General features: G+C 33.1%; 1 protein-coding gene across 3 annotated transcripts; it reads left to right on the top strand.

The window, feature by feature from the left end:
* The first annotated feature begins 10,494 nt into the window (after positions 1-10,494).
* LOC126882821 (uncharacterized) lies at positions 10,495-17,988 on the top strand. 3 transcript variants are annotated; one of them, XM_050647911.1, is made up of 2 exons: positions 10,495-10,843; positions 15,646-17,988. In XM_050647911.1, exon 2 carries the CDS (start codon positions 17,222-17,224, stop codon positions 17,870-17,872), a length of 651 nt encoding a protein of 216 aa, XP_050503868.1. In that variant the 5' UTR covers positions 10,495-10,843; positions 15,646-17,221; the 3' UTR covers positions 17,873-17,988. The 3 variants fall into 3 exon arrangements, with proteins under 3 accessions (XP_050503868.1, XP_050503869.1, XP_050503867.1); XM_050647912.1 differs by lacking the exon at positions 10,495-10,843 and adding an exon at positions 11,123-11,378; XM_050647910.1 differs by lacking the exon at positions 10,495-10,843 and adding an exon at positions 11,131-11,378.
* The last annotated feature ends 28 nt before the right edge of the window (positions 17,989-18,016 follow it).

Raw genomic sequence — 18,016 nt, 5'->3', positions numbered from 1 at the left:
CGAAATTCATATACGGAATGGTAAATATATTCGTAGACCTAAAAAGACAACTTTTTATTAGAGTCGTTTAAGAGGAGGTTGATTTTAAAATATTTTTTAATATATTATTAAATAAAAAATAAAACAATTATATTATTTGGAATGTTATTTTTTGCAAAATTCATATGCTTGTTATTCATTTAGCCATTTATTTATGTCTTCTTCATTTCTCATGTCGACACTGTATTTATTTACATTGATAACAATGCATTTAAAATTTTTAGCAAATCCATTATGTAGTTAACCATGTTAACCGTAATCGAAGTTAACGTATTTTCGTCTGGTAGCACACAGGCCTAAACTTCAACCGAATTGAATACCTAGCTGAAATAGATTTAAACATATACCTACTAAACAACACGTGCAAGTCAATAAAAATTCTGCGAAAGCGAAACCTTAGTCAAATAAATAAATAATGTCTTCCTAATATATCCCATTCCATTTATGAATTTTGCATCAAATAACATTCCATATAGGTAATAATTGTTTTATTTTTCTTTAATAATACATTAACAAAATATTTTAAAATCAGTCTTCTTCAACTGACTTTAATAGAAAGTCGTCTTGTTATTCTACGAATATTTAACATTCCGCATATTATGAATTTCGCACCAAATAACATTCCAAATTGTATATAATTGTTTTATTTTTATTTAGTAATGCATTAACAAGCATTTTAATGAATCTCCTTTTAACTGACTCCAATAAAAAGTTATCTTTTTCGGTCGACGAATATTTAACATTCCGTGTATGAATTTCGCACCGAATAACATTCCGTATACGTGTTTGGCACCCCGCTGCCTATTGGTTAGAACATGGACGCGTGCCGCAAAAATCGAATAGAAAAGTCCTAGGTGCAAATACAAATACCGAATGTTTTCATGCGCCTGGTATCTACATCGTCTCTTAGAGTTTTATGGAGATTCGTTATAAATTTATTCAACAGTGAGTACCAGTAACAGTAATTTATAAGTTTCAACGATTTTCATAACGAATGTGCATAAAACTCCTAGCAACGATGTAGATACCGGGCACCAGCTACCTCGTACGGCATCTTCGATGCAATATTCGTATTCAGCGACCTCAAAAACCCCGAGATAAAAAGTTTCAACTATATTCATAATAAATTTCCATAAAACTCCAGGAGATGATGTAGACACCGGGCACCAGGTACCTCGTACAGCATCGTCGATGTAATATTCGGGTTTGGCGACCTTAGAAACCCCGATATAATAAATTTCAACTATGTATTTTCATAATGCATTTTCAAAATCTCCAGCAAATGACGTAGATACTGGTCACCAGGTACCTCGTAAAGCATCTTCGATCAAATATTAGTGTCCAGCGAACTCAAAAACCCTGAGATAATAAATTTCAACTATTTTCATAACGAATTTTCATAAAACTCCAGGAGACATTCAGGGATATTTCAAGAAAGGCTCTAAGAAAAAGTCTAAAGATTTATCAAGGTATCTCAATAACTGGTATATTTGTTCGTCAGTTTGGAAGTACATTCAGATACTTCATAGAAGAAGACTATGAAGAAATTATGATAAAAGTTTGCACATAGGTTTTGATTTATCTTCGCATAAATCGAAAGTGGTCATCTTCACCCGACCCAATATTCCAAATTGCACCACCGTTAAACAGAACGACATTAATTTTTCTTTAGTGAACCAAATAAAATACCTTGGAATCTCTCTAGACAGGAAACTAACTTAACATTTTAGAAAAATGCAGTAAGGGAATAAACTTCTTCAAATAATGTATCATGAGGACCTGGTCAAATGATCAAATAGCCTCGACTTTTTCTAAATCTATTAAAAAAAAGGTTTCTCGAAGGAGGCTTGAAAAGTTAAAAGTAAGTATGGAGTGATTGGTTTAACTTCACCTACTTCGTAAGTGACGCTCTCCCATTCAAGTGTGTTATCACATTCATTTGGCTAAAATGTTTCTGAGATATACGGCTTTTCATTCACAGTCATTTGTTTCAGTCACGAGCTTCTGTCATATGTCGTATAATCCGTGTATATTAATATTATACACAGATTATACAACATATGACAGAAGCTCGAAACAAATGACAATCGATGAAAAGCCCTATTCAGCAAATTTTGTATTATTGAACTGCTTTCAGGACTTATAGGTAGATTGGTCTTCGCAATACAGTACCTATATATTATAACGTCAAAATCAAATAAATACGGGATTAAAATAATAATATATGCTTTGGAATGCTACAAGCCAAATGGAACTGTACATTAAACAGTGACCAGAAGAATCATTCTAGATTTATAGATATGTAATAGAGGAGATTGGTACGCCACTGTATCGATAAACATTGCAAATTAGTTGCTCCGCTATTTTCTTCGAATGTCGGACCATAACGAGCTTTTTAATTTTCAAAAGTGTTTAAGGGAAAAAGTTAGTAGTAAAACTTATCAGTGAGAGTGTTAGTGAACAAATTAGCTATCGAATAAGGACGAAAAGTTAACATATCGCGAGAATATAAGGTGTTGTGACGTCGATTGGTAAAAAATACGCATCCGAAAGGTAAAATTGTGGGTAATTTTTGGGGCCGGTCGATAGGCAGCACATTTTGCACTAGACCTCTATAGTAATTTGGATACACATTCCAAAGGCCTAATTTGCGAGTATATGTAGCACCAATTGACAGTCAATATATTTTACATTAGACATTGGCTGACTGTAAGAGCTAATTATGGACGAATTGCTAGAAACAATAAGAGAACTTTCAAAATAAATAAACGAAATATGTAATGATCGAAAATAATTAGTAGCTCTGATTAAAGAAATGACAAATGAATGGAAGCAAAGCCTGGGAGAAATAAAAGAAATAAGGAGGGAAAATGAAAAATGCGATCTCAAATTAAAATTCTGGAGGATAAAATGGAAAGCATGGAAAAAAGGAACGCCAAAACGATATAATTTTAACTGGATTGGAAGTTACTAAAAACACAAAACTCCTGAAAAAAGAAGTAGAGGATAAAATCACAACAATGCTAAACGCAAAATGTGAGATAAGGAAATAACTAAGCTAAACAAAAGAATGTGCAAAGTAGAATTATGTTATTCCAAAGGTAAGGCAGAAATAATGAAATACAAGGAATTGCTAAGACATATTAATGAAACAAAATTTTTTATAGAGGATGCCTACACAACCCCAGAATGGGACGTACAAAGACACTTAAGAGAAGTTGCAAAACAACGAAGAGCACAAGGAAAATTCGTAAAAGTCAGATAGGTATCAAAAATCATTGTAAATGATGAAATATGGAAATGCGATAAGGTAACCTGCTCGATTAAAAAGGAAACCAATGATACAAATTCAACTGCAGCAGATCATCGAAAAAGCCATATTAAAAGATGAAACGGTATGTTTGGAATTCCTAGATATGAAAAATGCTTTTGACATGGTGAGCAGAGAGGGAATATGGCAAATCTTGACAAAATAAAGAAGTTAATATGGAACTGATAACCACAATCCAGAGTTTGTATTGCAATACCATAAATCAGCTAAGAACAGGCAATCTTATTTCCAGCAAATTTACGAATAACGACGGAGTCACACAAGGAGGGGTATTGAGCCCCCTACTGTTTATCTGTGTAATAGACGAAGTAATTAAAAAGTGCTGGCCAAAAACAAAAAAATATACTGTAGGATACAGAAACCTACAACAAATAAAAATCGAAACCTGTGTATTTGCAGATGATATTGTTTTTGTGGCAAGAACAGAACGAGTTCTGGACGAGAACATAAAAATCTGACAGGTAGAATTAAAAAATTACAATCTAATAATTAATATAAAAAAAAAGTAAAGGCAATATCCAAGAAAGATGTTAACCTAAATATTGAAACCCAAGGCAAAAAAATAGAACATGTAGATACATTTAAATACCTTGGAATAATTTTAAAAAAGAAGGGGACACAAGAAGACGAAATTGGAAATAGGATGAAAGCAGCCACAAGAACATATCATTCGCTGTATAAAAACTTCTTTACATAAAAAAAGAAATAAGAAGGAAAACCAAAATGATAATATTTGAAACAATTTACGTACCTATCACTACATATGAAGCAGAGAATTGGGTATTGAACGACACACAAGAAAAGAGATTGCAAGCCGCGGAAATGAGTTATTTAAGAAAAGTCGTGGGGGCTAAGAAAAGTCGTGGAGGCTAATAGAACCGATAAAAGACATAGCGAAGGCGAAGATATTAGAAGAGAATTAAAAGTAAAATCATTAAAAAAATAAAACCTTATTTTGTAAAAGGTATATGTATTTAAAATTCCTAAACAGGGCTGTATCACAACAAAACGTTTTCGGAATCAATATTCCATCATCAGTGTTATCACCTAAAATAAGTATAACTCTATCAGTAAAACAAACGTGAGGTTAAATTTTGACAAAAGTAAAAAAGTGAATAGATAGTTATACTTATGGCCGGTTTCACAAACTAAAGTTAACTTGTGGTTAAGAGATAACCTCAAAATTACCCCAAAATATGCGTTTCAGTTTCATGACTGTTACCCTTCTGGGTATACCCATAAGGGTAACCCACTCCAACCTCTGGTTAAAAATTCTGTGAGTTAACCATACTTCGCCGTTGACCTGAAACTAAAACGCATATTTTGGGGTAACCTCTGGTTATCTCTTAACCACAAGTTAACTTTACTTTGCGAAACCGGCCGTTTACAGGTTTACATGCTTTAAGCCACCAAAATGTACGGGTAAAAACCCTTAAATTGATTTTAAACAGTTGGGGTTACATTATATTATCTGAATTTGAAGGATGTTAAAAATATTTTCATATTAACCCCCGGCATCACATGACATCAACCATATTGGTTGGAAAATTAAAGGTAGAACCTTACATGGCAGAGTTTAGGTGACAACTGATCGGAATGACTCCCGGAAGGATGTCATTACCAGACTGACACCGCACCTTAACAGAATCTAATATGTGTACTTAATTCAGCCAAAAGAATACAAGATTTAAGTATATTGAATTTAATAGAGGTTACCCTGTCAAGTTTGTCCTGATTTAAATCTAAACTTAATAAACTTATTAGTATTCAATCAAACCAACTAAATCATAACAGTAATAAAAATAACACTAAATATTCCAATTTCACTTTTCATCCAAGACTTAAAAACCTCTCGTCAGTTGTCTTTAAAAATAATGAACTAAATTTACTAAATCTAGGTCTCAAGTACTCCATCCCAAGTAAGGTTTCTGAAAAGGGCCTTCAGAGTCTCTCCATTGAACTAGATCTTATCATCCAAAATCTTTCTGTCCCTTTAAATCAAAAAACGTCTATTAGAAACTCATGCTTCAACACTATTATTAAATTTAAAAACAAAAATACCTCATCTGCTACTTCTTCTTCTTATCTCAATGTCTCACAAAATACATCGAATGCATCGTCATCCATCAACACACTTTCCTTTTCTCAAAACACATTATTCAATTCATCCTTTCCCCAATTTTCCGGCAAAAAACGGAACAACCAACTCCAAACTCTCAAATCAATCAAATATAAAATCAAATCTAATAACCTATCTATCACTAAGGCAGATAAGGGAAATTGTCTAGTAATTCTAGATCAGACTCTATATAACGACAAAGTCACTACGTTTCTTTCCCAGAATGATTTTACTCTACTCCCAGAAGATCCCTCAAGAAAGTTCATAATTAAGCTTAAAGACACCAATAAATATTTTACAGAATTTTTCTCAGAATATTTTGCCCCATACTACAAAATACCGAGCAACCCATTGACACCCAGACTGTATGGTTTACCCAAGATACACAAATAGGGCATTCCCATTCGTCCAGTTGTTAGCTTCATTAACACTCCAGTCTCTATCCTTTCAAAAGTTATACTTAATCTTATTAACAACATGACGAATTTCACCCCTCGTTTCTCAGTCAAAAATACTAGTCATCCAGTCAACAACCTCCAACAAATTAATCTTCGCCCCAACATCACAATGCTGTCATTCGATGTCAGTAACTTATTCACATTCTGTCCCCAAACAAGAAACCGTTAATCTGGTCCATTCTCTTCTAAGAGAAACTTCTATTACTATGTCTACTACTAACTCAATTATTCAATTGTTACAAACTTGTCTAGCTCAAGACTTTTTCGTATTTAATAAAAAATATTACAGACAACCTGATGGTTTAGCCATGAGTAGCTGTCTTTCCCCCCTTTTAGCTGATATTTGTATGGATCATTTAGAATCCACACATATTATGAAAAATCCGGAAATTCTCCATTGGTTTCGATATGTTGATGACATTTTAGTCTTCATATCCGGGAATTCTGAATCAGCAGATCTATTACTTTCTAAAATTCACCACATCCACCCCAATATCAAGTTCACTATGGAACTAGAATCGTCCCAATTAATTAACTTTCTTGACTTTACCATCACCAGATTAAATGACCAATTCGATTTCAGTATCTAGAGGAAACCTACACAAACGGATAATGTCATACCAGTATCTTGCAACCACCCTATGTCACACAGACATGCAGCCTTTCACAGTTTTGTACATCGGTTAGAAACCATTCCTTTATCTCCATCTAACTACAATAAAGAACTCAACATCTTACGTCAAATAGAATTCAATAACGGTTATGACCCCAATCTCATAAACAAAATCATTCATAAGAGACACCTCAGGGTCTTGAGAGAGACTGCTTTCCCCAAAGACCGGACCATCAAATCCATCTATGCTTCCTTACTTTATCACCATGAGCGTCTTGCTGGAGACATTAAATATCTGTTAAAAAGAGCAGTTGATAACACCCATATTACTTTTAAAGTCCCTAATAATCTAGGACAGTGTCTCACTAATTCTAAGGACCCTATTCAATATATGAATCGTAGTGGGGTCTATAAATTACATAGGTCTGGATCCAGCGTATAAAAAAAAAGTTGATTAATAGCAAGCTGAAAATGTGTTAATAGCTTAAGGGTGTCTAGCCGGATAAACTTTGATATATGAGAATATTGGAACAGGGACAGTTTTAATTGTGGAACAGGTTAAAAATTTGGAACGGTCAGACCACGAAAACGGTACATTTATTTTGTCCGACAGAACAGACTTAAACTCTCCGAACAGAGATTAAACTCTCATACAAAAATCAGACTGCTATTTATCACCTGTCATAATTCCTGTCATTTGACATATTCTACATGTTCCACTCATTAAAACGACCATTTGGTGATAAATAGCAGTCTGATTTTTGCATGAGAGTTTAATCTCTGTTCGGAGAGTTTAAGTCTGTTCTGTCGGACAAAATACATGTGCCGTTTTCGTGGTCTGACCGTTCCAAATGTTTAACCTGTTCCACAATTAAAACTTCCCCTGTTCCAGTGTTCCCATATATCAAAGTTTGTCCGACTAGACATCATTAAGGTATTAACAAATTTTCAGATTGCTATTAATCAACTTTTTTTTCATACGCGGGATCCAGACCTAACAATGCTCTGATTGTGATGCCACATACATAGACAGAACTTGTAGATCACTAGCTTCTCGTTTCCTAGAACACACCGAAAGAGAGAACACTTCCACTTTCTCACAACATCTTAAACAACAAAAACACACTCTCAACTTCCCAGAAGACGTTTACTTGCACAACATTCCTCAGAAAAACTACCTAAAATTGGACCTGTATGAGGATATAGAAATAGTCAACGACAAACAAAATAGCCCTAACTGCGTCAACCGTCATGTATCGTTTAATCGAGACTTCATTCCATTACATCGGCAACTATTTTCATAGTCAAGATATCCACTATTCATATATATTTCTCTTTACATATCCATCTTCATTTACACTTCGACTCTAAACCACATTTTCGATAAGTTATACCTATGACATCACACTCATTTAAATCTCATACGCAGTCTAATTTTCTGTAATAGACCAACCCACCAATATCAACCTATCCCCACATTGCTAAAAATGTTTTCATCTCCAGATAGTTTGATGTCGGGTCTCTGGATTTTTCAGTCTCATTATTACTACTTTTCTTATTTATATTCACATCTAGTAATACATATTTCTTCAGCCAAACTAAATATATGTCATCTTTTATCTATTTTGTCGGATCCTTCTATTAATAAATTACACCAAATATTAAGCTCACAACATCAGCTTACCTAATAACATAATTTTCCATCGCATGTAATGATAATTGCCTACCCTAAAGAAAGTATTAATTCACTTCTGTTTGATCCTATAATTTTTAACTATCATCAATCATACTTATTTAGGGTAAATTATTTTTAATCCAAACAAATATTTCTCATTACTGTTATTATTTAACTATTAACATAAAATTTATATTCTTTTTGCTTAATTAAGTACACATATTAGATTCTGTCAAGGTGCGGTGTCAGTCTGGTAATGACATCCTTCCGATGAGTTGTCACCTAAATTCTGCCATGTAAGGTTCTACCTTCAATTTTCCAACCAATATGGTTGATGTCATGTGATACCGGGGGTTAATCTAAAAATATTTTTAACATCCTTCAAATTCAGATAATATAATGTAACCCCAACTTTTTAAAATCAATTTAAGGGTTTTTACCCGTACATTTTGGTGGCTTAAAGCATGTAAACCTGTAAGTATAACTACTATCTATTCACTTTTTTACCTTTGTCAAAATTTAACCTCACGTTTGTTTTACTGGTAGAGTTATACTTATTTTAGGTGAGAACACTGACGATGGAATATTGATTCCGAAAACGTTGTGTTGTGATACAGCCCTTTTTAGGGATTTTAAATACATATACCTTTTACAAAATAAGGTTTTTATTTTTTGTGATTTATGATATACAGCCAGTACAGGAATTTTTCCTTGTGATATTTTTAAAATCATTAAACGAAAATATTCATGAAAAGAATTTAAAATGAACTGGGCACTTATTTGGAATGAACGACGGCAAACAGGTTAAAATGACATGGGAAGCGAGGCCGATAGCGAAAAACAGGAGAGGCCGACAAAGGAAAACGTGAAATACCAGTGTGATGGAAATATTGCAGAATAGAGGAAAATCGTGGCAGAAAGCCAAATAATTAGCTAGGGACTTAGTAGGGGCTAGGAATGATCAAAAAGTACAAACCCCAATATTACCAATAGAGCTTGCCAAAACAACAGCACGACCAGCTAATAGTAGTATGTTTGTCTTTAGTATGTCTATGCAGATGATATTGTTCTGGTTTCAGATGACCTAAAAACTGCCAATGATATGTTGAATGAACTCCGGGATGCAGCACGTAATGTAGGTCTAAATATTAATTACCAAAAGACCAAAATAATGACGAATTTAGTTCCGAGCCATCCTTTAAAGGTAGAAGACGTCGAAATTGAAGTTGTTGACAGCTACATATACCTTGGACATACGGTAAAAATTAGCAGAGACAATCAAACTGCTGAGCTGCTAAGAAGAATAACTCTGAGATGGGCAGCATATGGAAGACTACGTGATATTTTTAAAGGTGATATACCTATCAGCTTAAAAAGAAGAGCCTTTAATCAATGTGTCCTGCCTGTTCTTACATACGGCGCAGAGACACTTACCCTAACAAGGACATCTGCACGAAAACTACAAGTGACGCAACGTAGAATGGAAAGATCATTGTTGGGCATAACGTTAATAGGTCTGGATCCCGCGTATGAAAAAAAAGTTGATTAATAGCAAGCTGAAAATTTGTTAATAGCTTAAGGGTGACTCGTCGGATAAACTTTGATATATGAGAACACTGGAACAGGGGCAGTTCTAATTGTGGAACAGGTTAAAAATTTGGAACGGTCAGACCACGAAAACGGCACATTTATTTTGTCCGAAAGAATAGATTTAAACTCTCCGAAGAGAGAATAAACTCTCATGCAAAAATCAGGCTGCAATTTATCACCTGTCCTAATTCCTGTCATTTGACATATTCTACATGTTCCACTCATTAAAACGCCCATTTGGTGATAAATAGCAGTCTGATTTTTGCATGAGAGTTTAATCTCTGTTCGGAGAGTTTAAGTCTGTTCTGTCGGACAAAATACATGTGCCGTTTTCGTGGGCTGATCGTTCCAAATTTTTAACCTGTTCCACAATTAAAACTTCCCCTGTTCCAGTGTTCCCATATATAAATGTTTGTCCGACTAGACACTCTTAAGCTATTAACAAATTTTCAGCTTGCTATTAATCAACTTTTTTTTCATACTCGGGATCCAGACCTATAAGAGATAGGCTAAGAAACGAAGAAATTCGTAGAAGAAGTGGTGTAGAAGACATAATAAAACACATAGACAAAATTAAATGGAAGTGGGCAGGACACGTCGCTAGAATGAGAGATGATAGGTGGACCAAAAAAATCTTGGAATGGAGACCGAGAACGAATAGACGAAACCCGGGAAGACCACCCACAAGATGGACTGACGACATAAAGAGGATTTGTACCAACTGGATTGCAGCAGCGTAGGATAGATCTGAATGGAAGTTTTTCGAGGAGGCCTATGTTCAGCAGTGGACGACTATGGGCTGATGATGATGTCTATGCACTCTGTTGTGGTATATGCCAGGAAAGAAAAAAATATACACTCTCGGTTTTTAGTACGCATGACCAAAACGGTATAGATGAAAGTACTGGCGAAAAATGTAAACCAGTGATTGTATCAGTCTCAGAATATAACCGTACCAAATGTGATGTTGACGAAATATACAAACTCTGTTCTAGTTAAAATTGTTCAAGAAATACTCGTAAGATAACTAATCATTTTTTTTTTATATTATTTTAATTTAAATGTAGCAGGGTTTAAGGTAACATATTTATTCAACGATTCGAAAAAATATTTTGACAATTTTCAAAAGACAGTATTTGAAAAACTAGCAAATGATTCGTAAGCTACAGGTATTTTAAACTTCAATAATATGCTATAATCTTTATATTTGAATAAAACTATAGTATACCACGCAGTTTTTTAAATCTTGACGAATTATTACTTTAATTAAGATATTAAATATTTACTTTTATATTAGATCCACTTTTTAAGAAAGTTATTATGTTAAATACGTCCTACTAATTCGAAAAAACAATGAAGATTTCATTGAAACGAGCTTGTCATGCATTAACGCTCCAGAAAAATGGATAACGGTAAAAATTATACTCCAACTAGTGGTGGAAAAAATGTTTTTCAGGAAGTGAAATATTCTCCTATAGCATTCTATGGTGATCAATCTAGAGATGAAATCAAAAGACCAGATACTTTATATTTATATTTCACAATCATGACAGGTAACGATAATAATGTAGTTTATTACATAATACTTTCGATATTAAGAATTATATTTCTTGATTTTTCATTATTTTTTATAATGTAGGTATGTTTTTATGTTTATAAAAAATGTGTATTATAACTTTTCATAAATCGTAAAACATCGCTTTTTTGTATCGCCTTTACATTCGTATTATATTTTATTTCTACATTCTAATAATTAATTTATACACTTCTAAGAAACTTCATATAATTTTATAATAACCCTTTACTTAATACTATCATTATTTTGTGCGAGACGGTGCAATTTTCTAGTTGGTTCAATTTGCTATATTCAAGTTGTTATATTTTATTTTAGCAAGGGCATGTATCGATTATCGAGGAAGATTTTAAATAGATTAAGAAGATTTATGGTTGTAAAAATATTTTCAGGTCAAGCTATAAAACCGCTTAATCTTATATTATAATTCAGCTCTCCAGGCCTAGAAGGCCCATGGCTTGGTTTAGATACTATTCGTTTCCATTATTTTCCACTTGCTGCTTTATTTTCCAATTTGTGATTATAATCTTCTGCGTCACTTTCAACATCTTTCTTCCACTTGATTTTCGGTGTATATATCTTCTTCTTTCATCCTATTCCTCCCGTAATTATTCTATTTGGAAAGTCTCGTGTTTGACATCGTTTTTTCTTTTTATTATTATTAAGGTGCCGAGACCGCTTGTCGATCGTTGACTCTCATGTTTCCCAGCATATTAACAATCATTGTCTTATTTACAGCCGCACAAAATAGTTCAGTGCTACATTTCCCAAACCATTGACGTAGGTTTTTAAGCGAAGATGTCGTACGGCGTCCCACACTTCATTTTCCCAATATTTTACCTTGCATAGCAAGGTGAAGTATGTATTATATCACCAAAGTTTCAAATTTACGTCTTTTAACCATGTTCACTACTTCACAACTTTTATTCAAACGTTTCAAAACCCTTTCGTTTGTGACTACCCAACTGATAATCAGAATACGACGGTAGACCCACATGTCAAATACTTCTAGTTTCAATCGCGTAAAGTAGTTCTAAGAATGGCATCCTTTGGATATATCCAATCGATCTATGTATTCGTCATATTATGATCTTTACTATATCCGGTTCTATATTCTCCCTGACGTCACCAAAATGTTTTAATACTAAAATAAATATGAAGCAAAGTACAAAATTACTATAATTTTAAAATAGTTCATTAGGTATATAAATATCACAAAGATATGGTAAAAAAAATTCTGTTCGAAAATGTCATGCGATTTAGCATTAAAGTGAGGCATAGTTTTTCTGGAATCAATTCGCGCTTTTATAAATACACTCCTCTAATACGCTCCACAAACTGCTACACTAAATTCACAATCAAAATGCAGTAGAAATAAACAAACCAAGACACATTCAGTGCTACTAGGAGCACTCCCAAATCATAATTTACAATGTGTGTATATATGTACATTGTAAATCCCAAATCATGATTTCCAAAGTTTATACATTTGTAATTTATGATTCGGGAGTGCTCCTAGTAGCATTTAACGTGTCTTGGTTTGTTTATTACTAATGAATCTTGAATGTAAATTTAGTATAGAGAATGCTGTGTCACAAGCTTGGCACATCGGTCTACACATTTTTTTGTGGCAGTGATATTTCTCAATCTCAATGGTAAAAGGGTCTAAGTTAGGATTCCTAATAAAATCTCGCAGATGGTCACTGGAAAATCTAGATAATATAAATATGTTGGTGGTTCTGTAAGGTGATACAATAAAAACCTGGTCTGTTTACTCTCGTTTAACGTAGATAAAACAGTAGCATTTTCTTATAAAGGAGTCCTTCAATCCTTACCTCGTAATAACAGCCAGATCAGTACCATTGATTCTGTAAAATTTCTTGATATTTTTTTAGACAGCAACCTTAAATGGTCCCACCATATCGATTTGTTAAGGAAGAAACTATCCTCAGCTTGCTACGCTATAAGATCTGTTTCGAATGAACTCAATTTAGCATCTTCCAAAATAACATATTTTTCTTTGTTCGAGTCACATCTTCGTTATGGTCTTCCTTTTTGGGGTTCTGGTACAGCTGCCCAATTCGATGTTATTTTCAAATTACAAAAAAGAGCAATTCGATATCTGTTTGGCCTCAAAAGAACAACACATTGCCGAAGTTATTTCAAAGATCACAGAATTTTATCCCTTCCATCTTTGTATATTTTAGAAACTGTTTGCTTAATTCGTAAACATCTACATGTCTTTCCACCAAGACCTAATCATGACTACTTCACGAGAAATTCTAGGTTTGACGTCTATATGCCGACCCCGTCCTCTGAGTTAGTAAAGAAATCTATATTATATTCCGCAAAAAAAACTTTAAAACCATCTCCCTCTACAACTTAAATCTGCAGCATCTTTCCCCAAATTCCGTAAACTCACAACAGCCTACCTATCTGAAAGACCATATTATTCAGTAGAAGATTTTCTTAATCAATAACTAAGAAATTACAGTACCCTTTGCACAAGTAGTATTTTTTTATCATTTTTTTGTCTATATTTGGGTGTCATATGCAGCAGCTTAACTTTTAAACTTATTAATTACTAGGTAGACTATGCATTTGCAATTTACTTAAATATTGCAATTGATTAATTCTGTTTAACTTCATTATTATTGTTATTATTGTAAATATATTGACGATCTATGTAATTTTAGTAAATTGGATTGTTATTGTTTTGTTTTCTTGACTTTTATAAGCTTTGTCGATAAAATGGTACAATTTTTCATGACAATAAAGCATATTTCTATTCTACTCTATTCTGATATTCTCGCTAGTTAATTAACTCAAAGTAGTCGTTTGAATCAAATGTCGCAGACATACATACCACTGCAGCGGTTTTTTAAGATGTTCTTCTAACAGTCGTATTGCATCACCCTTAACGCCAGTATTTACGATTGTTCCGTCGAATATAATAGCTGGATTTTATACTTTCTGATGTAAGAGACAGCGAAGACACATATATCTGAAATATTGGCACCCTGGCCCATGCACAAATGTGATGTGTTCTTCCATGATCGGTTGACGATAAAACTTTGTAAAGTTTTTAACTTGAGTTAAAAGTTTGTCTTTGTGTCGGTACCTTTCTTCTTTTACCCTTGTCCTCTCTGGATATACTTGTTTTTGTTTTCCATAGGTATCAATCGAGCTTATCACCATTTTTCTGGGACGACCTCTTTGATTTAATAGAAATTAGCGATCATTCCAGAGTCACTTTTTGAGAAATGCTACAAAGAAAATTCACCAGAGTGTCACAGTTGCATGCTGCAAGATCGAAACGTGTAGTTTTACTTTTGTCCTTTGCATTGGATTATACTTTTCTAAAATTCACTGTTTTACCTGTTCTTCAATGGTTTCATAAGTTTCATATATTTGTCACGATAGGCTTTTAAAAGCTTAATAATTCTTGTATGTTAAATTATTGGAATTGAAGCCTTTTTCTATATTTCCTACAATTTATTTGTAATCTGTTCGGCAATGCCGGAAAATTCTGGCTCTTTCATAGTGAGGTTTTTATCCTCTTCCAACCAAAAAACTTCATCACTTGTTTATATTTCGGTAAAACATTTTATTTCTCACGGTCCTGGTTTATCTATTTTAAAAATCTTTAATTTACAGACAACAATAATATCAAAGTAACGCACCGCACCAAACATAAGCGAAAATTACACGCACGGACTCACAAAGCGGGAAATTTCAAAGGGGTTGGGGAGACTTAAAAAACAAATAAAACATTAAATATCGTTTAAATTTGCAATTGGCAACATTGTAAATTTTCTTCAATTGATCTTAGATTGAGTTAGCACATATTTAATTCCAAATAAAATAAATTGAATTTCCCAAAAAATCAGATATTAAATAAAATTCAAGGTCGTTGGGGAGGCAGAAAATTCGTTTAGAAAAAAAATTAAAAATAGTATTATGTTAAAAAATAACACTAGCAACTTTTTCACGCTTTTATATAACAGGCCAGGCCAAGATATAACATTTCCAACTTTTCTTTTTTCGATGCACCCTATCGCCCAGTACATATTATCGCTGTTTCATTTATCACTCTTCATTTTACTGCTACTCTAGCGTAAATTTGTCGCCCGTGGAGCCGTTCGCTAAGCATTTCGTTTGCTTCATTAATGTCGTCAGCGATTTGTGCTAACAGCTAACCTTTTTACTGCTCTTATTGTACTAATATTATAATTCTGTTGTTTTAGTAATAATTGATGGATTCGATGGCTGAAATTCGATGGCCCAAATGGCTGAAACGGGATAGGAGCACCCAGTACAGAAAACGAGATATTATAGCTGTTTATCTTAAAGTATGTCATTCAGAATTACATTATAGATTAGATAATATAGAATTTGACATCCTAGATTCTAAAGTAAGAACTGAAGTAGATAATATAATAGACAAAAAATTTAATACACAGTGTAAAAAACTAAATAATCTAATTGGCAATAGTAAAAAACTTAATACTCATACAAGAAATTTTTCACATCATAGTTTTTTCAATAGATTTATAAACTTAACAGATACTGAATTCAATAATAGTGAGATAGAACTTTTAGATAAAGGATTCAAACACAACTTGCCTCAACATAATAATCAAAAAAATTTAGAATATTGAGGTGTAGAATGTGAAGTAGTGTTAAACAAAACTGCTAAGAACATAGAGAAAAGTATCATTGCAAAATCTATTACCGATGTATGTAGTGAAACTAATAATTCCTGTTACAAAGAAAACTAAATAGCCGTTTCAATTAAAAATAAATCAATAAAACATGAGATAATATTTACAAAAGCAGACAAAGGTAACGCTACTATTGCTATTGACAAAAGAGACTATAATAACAAAACAATATAATTTTTAACTAACCAAAACAGTACACCACTAAACAAAGATCCCACAGAAAAATACCGAAAACAAATTAAACTAGCCATTGAAAATTCAAAATCAATACTAAATCCAACAGAACAGAAATACCTTAATATTATGAACCCACAACCTCCTAAATTATACTCTTTTATTAAACTACACAAACCTGACCACCCAATAAGACCTGTAGTTTCGTTTTATACAGCTCCGTCATATAAACTTAAAAAAAAACTGTCAGATATTATTACAGAATACACTAAATTTTCAGCAAAATGCACCGCAAAAAAATACACTAGAACTAGTTAATAAAATACAACATTTTCAATTGCCCAACAACTCCAGACTAATTTCATTTGACGTAAAAAATCTTTTTCCTAATGATCCTCCCACAGAAACTTTTGTTTTAGTTAAAAATCTTTTAGACCATAATAGTACAAATCCGATCATTGCATCTGAAATTTTACACCTCCTTGAAATTTACATAAATCAAGACCATTTTGAATTCAATAATCAAATATACACAAACAACAGTGCAGGACTGATTATGGGTAATCCTCTAAGCCCATTACTATCAGATATATTTATGAACCAACTTGAAACAACAATTTCTGAACATCCCGTATTTAAACAGTTCTTATATTGGTTGAGATACGTGGATGATATACTAGTATGCTTTACAGGAACTAACAGACAACTTGACCAATTTCTATCATCCATTAATTGACTTCATAGTAATATTGAGTTTACAATAGAAACAGAACCGAATAATTCCATAAACTTTCTAGATATAACGATTACCAGACTACACAACAAACATGAGTTCTCCGTATATCATAAACCTACCCATACTGACACAACTATACACAATTCATCATCCCATCCTACACAACACAAATTAGCAGCCTACCATAGCATGATACATAGACTGACAGAAATTCCCATGACAAAAAATAACTTCGAGATAGAACTAAACATCATTAAACAAATAGCAGTAAACAACGGCTATAACGAACAAACAGTTAACAACATTTTAAATCAAAAACTCAATAAGAAAGCCCTGGAATTAGTGTATCCACCACCACAGAAAGAACCCAGAACCTTCTGCTCTCTCACATATACTGGCAAGATAACAACAAAAATAGCCAGATACATAAAAAAGAAAGGAATAATACCAGCTTTCAGAACTAACAACAACTTAAGCAAATATATTAAGAACAATAAAAGCCGAAAAAGAAAGCAACTACAGAGTGGTGTGTACAAACTAACTTGTGGTGACTGTCCGAAAACGTACATCGGTCAAACTGGCAGAACTTTTGACAAACGGATAGCAGAACACAAAAGGGCTTTCAACAATAGAAATACAGACACTTCTACATACGCACTTCACCTTCTAGATCATAATCATTCTTTCAATGAAAAGTTTCAAATTCTGCATATCCAAAATAAAGGCCTTAAGCTATCTTTTTTAGAATCTATGGAAATTAATAAACTGAAAAATACAGATATAATTCTGAATGAACAACTCGAGACAAACAGCTCTCTACTCCTCAACCTCTTCAGTTAGAGACTTAAAAAGGCAAACACATTGTAAATTATATCACTTGAGAAAGGCACTCTGCCGAAACAGCTGTAGTCCCATAGTTCTAAATAATAAATTTTGTGGAAGTATAGAAAACACAAGTTTTCAGTGTTTTATTGTGAGATGTTT

This window comes from Diabrotica virgifera, chromosome 3 (genome assembly GCF_917563875.1).
Source record: "Diabrotica virgifera virgifera chromosome 3, PGI_DIABVI_V3a".
Taxonomy (NCBI): domain Eukaryota; kingdom Metazoa; phylum Arthropoda; class Insecta; order Coleoptera; family Chrysomelidae; genus Diabrotica; species Diabrotica virgifera.
This window is presented reverse-complemented; position numbering and strand designations above follow the sequence as displayed.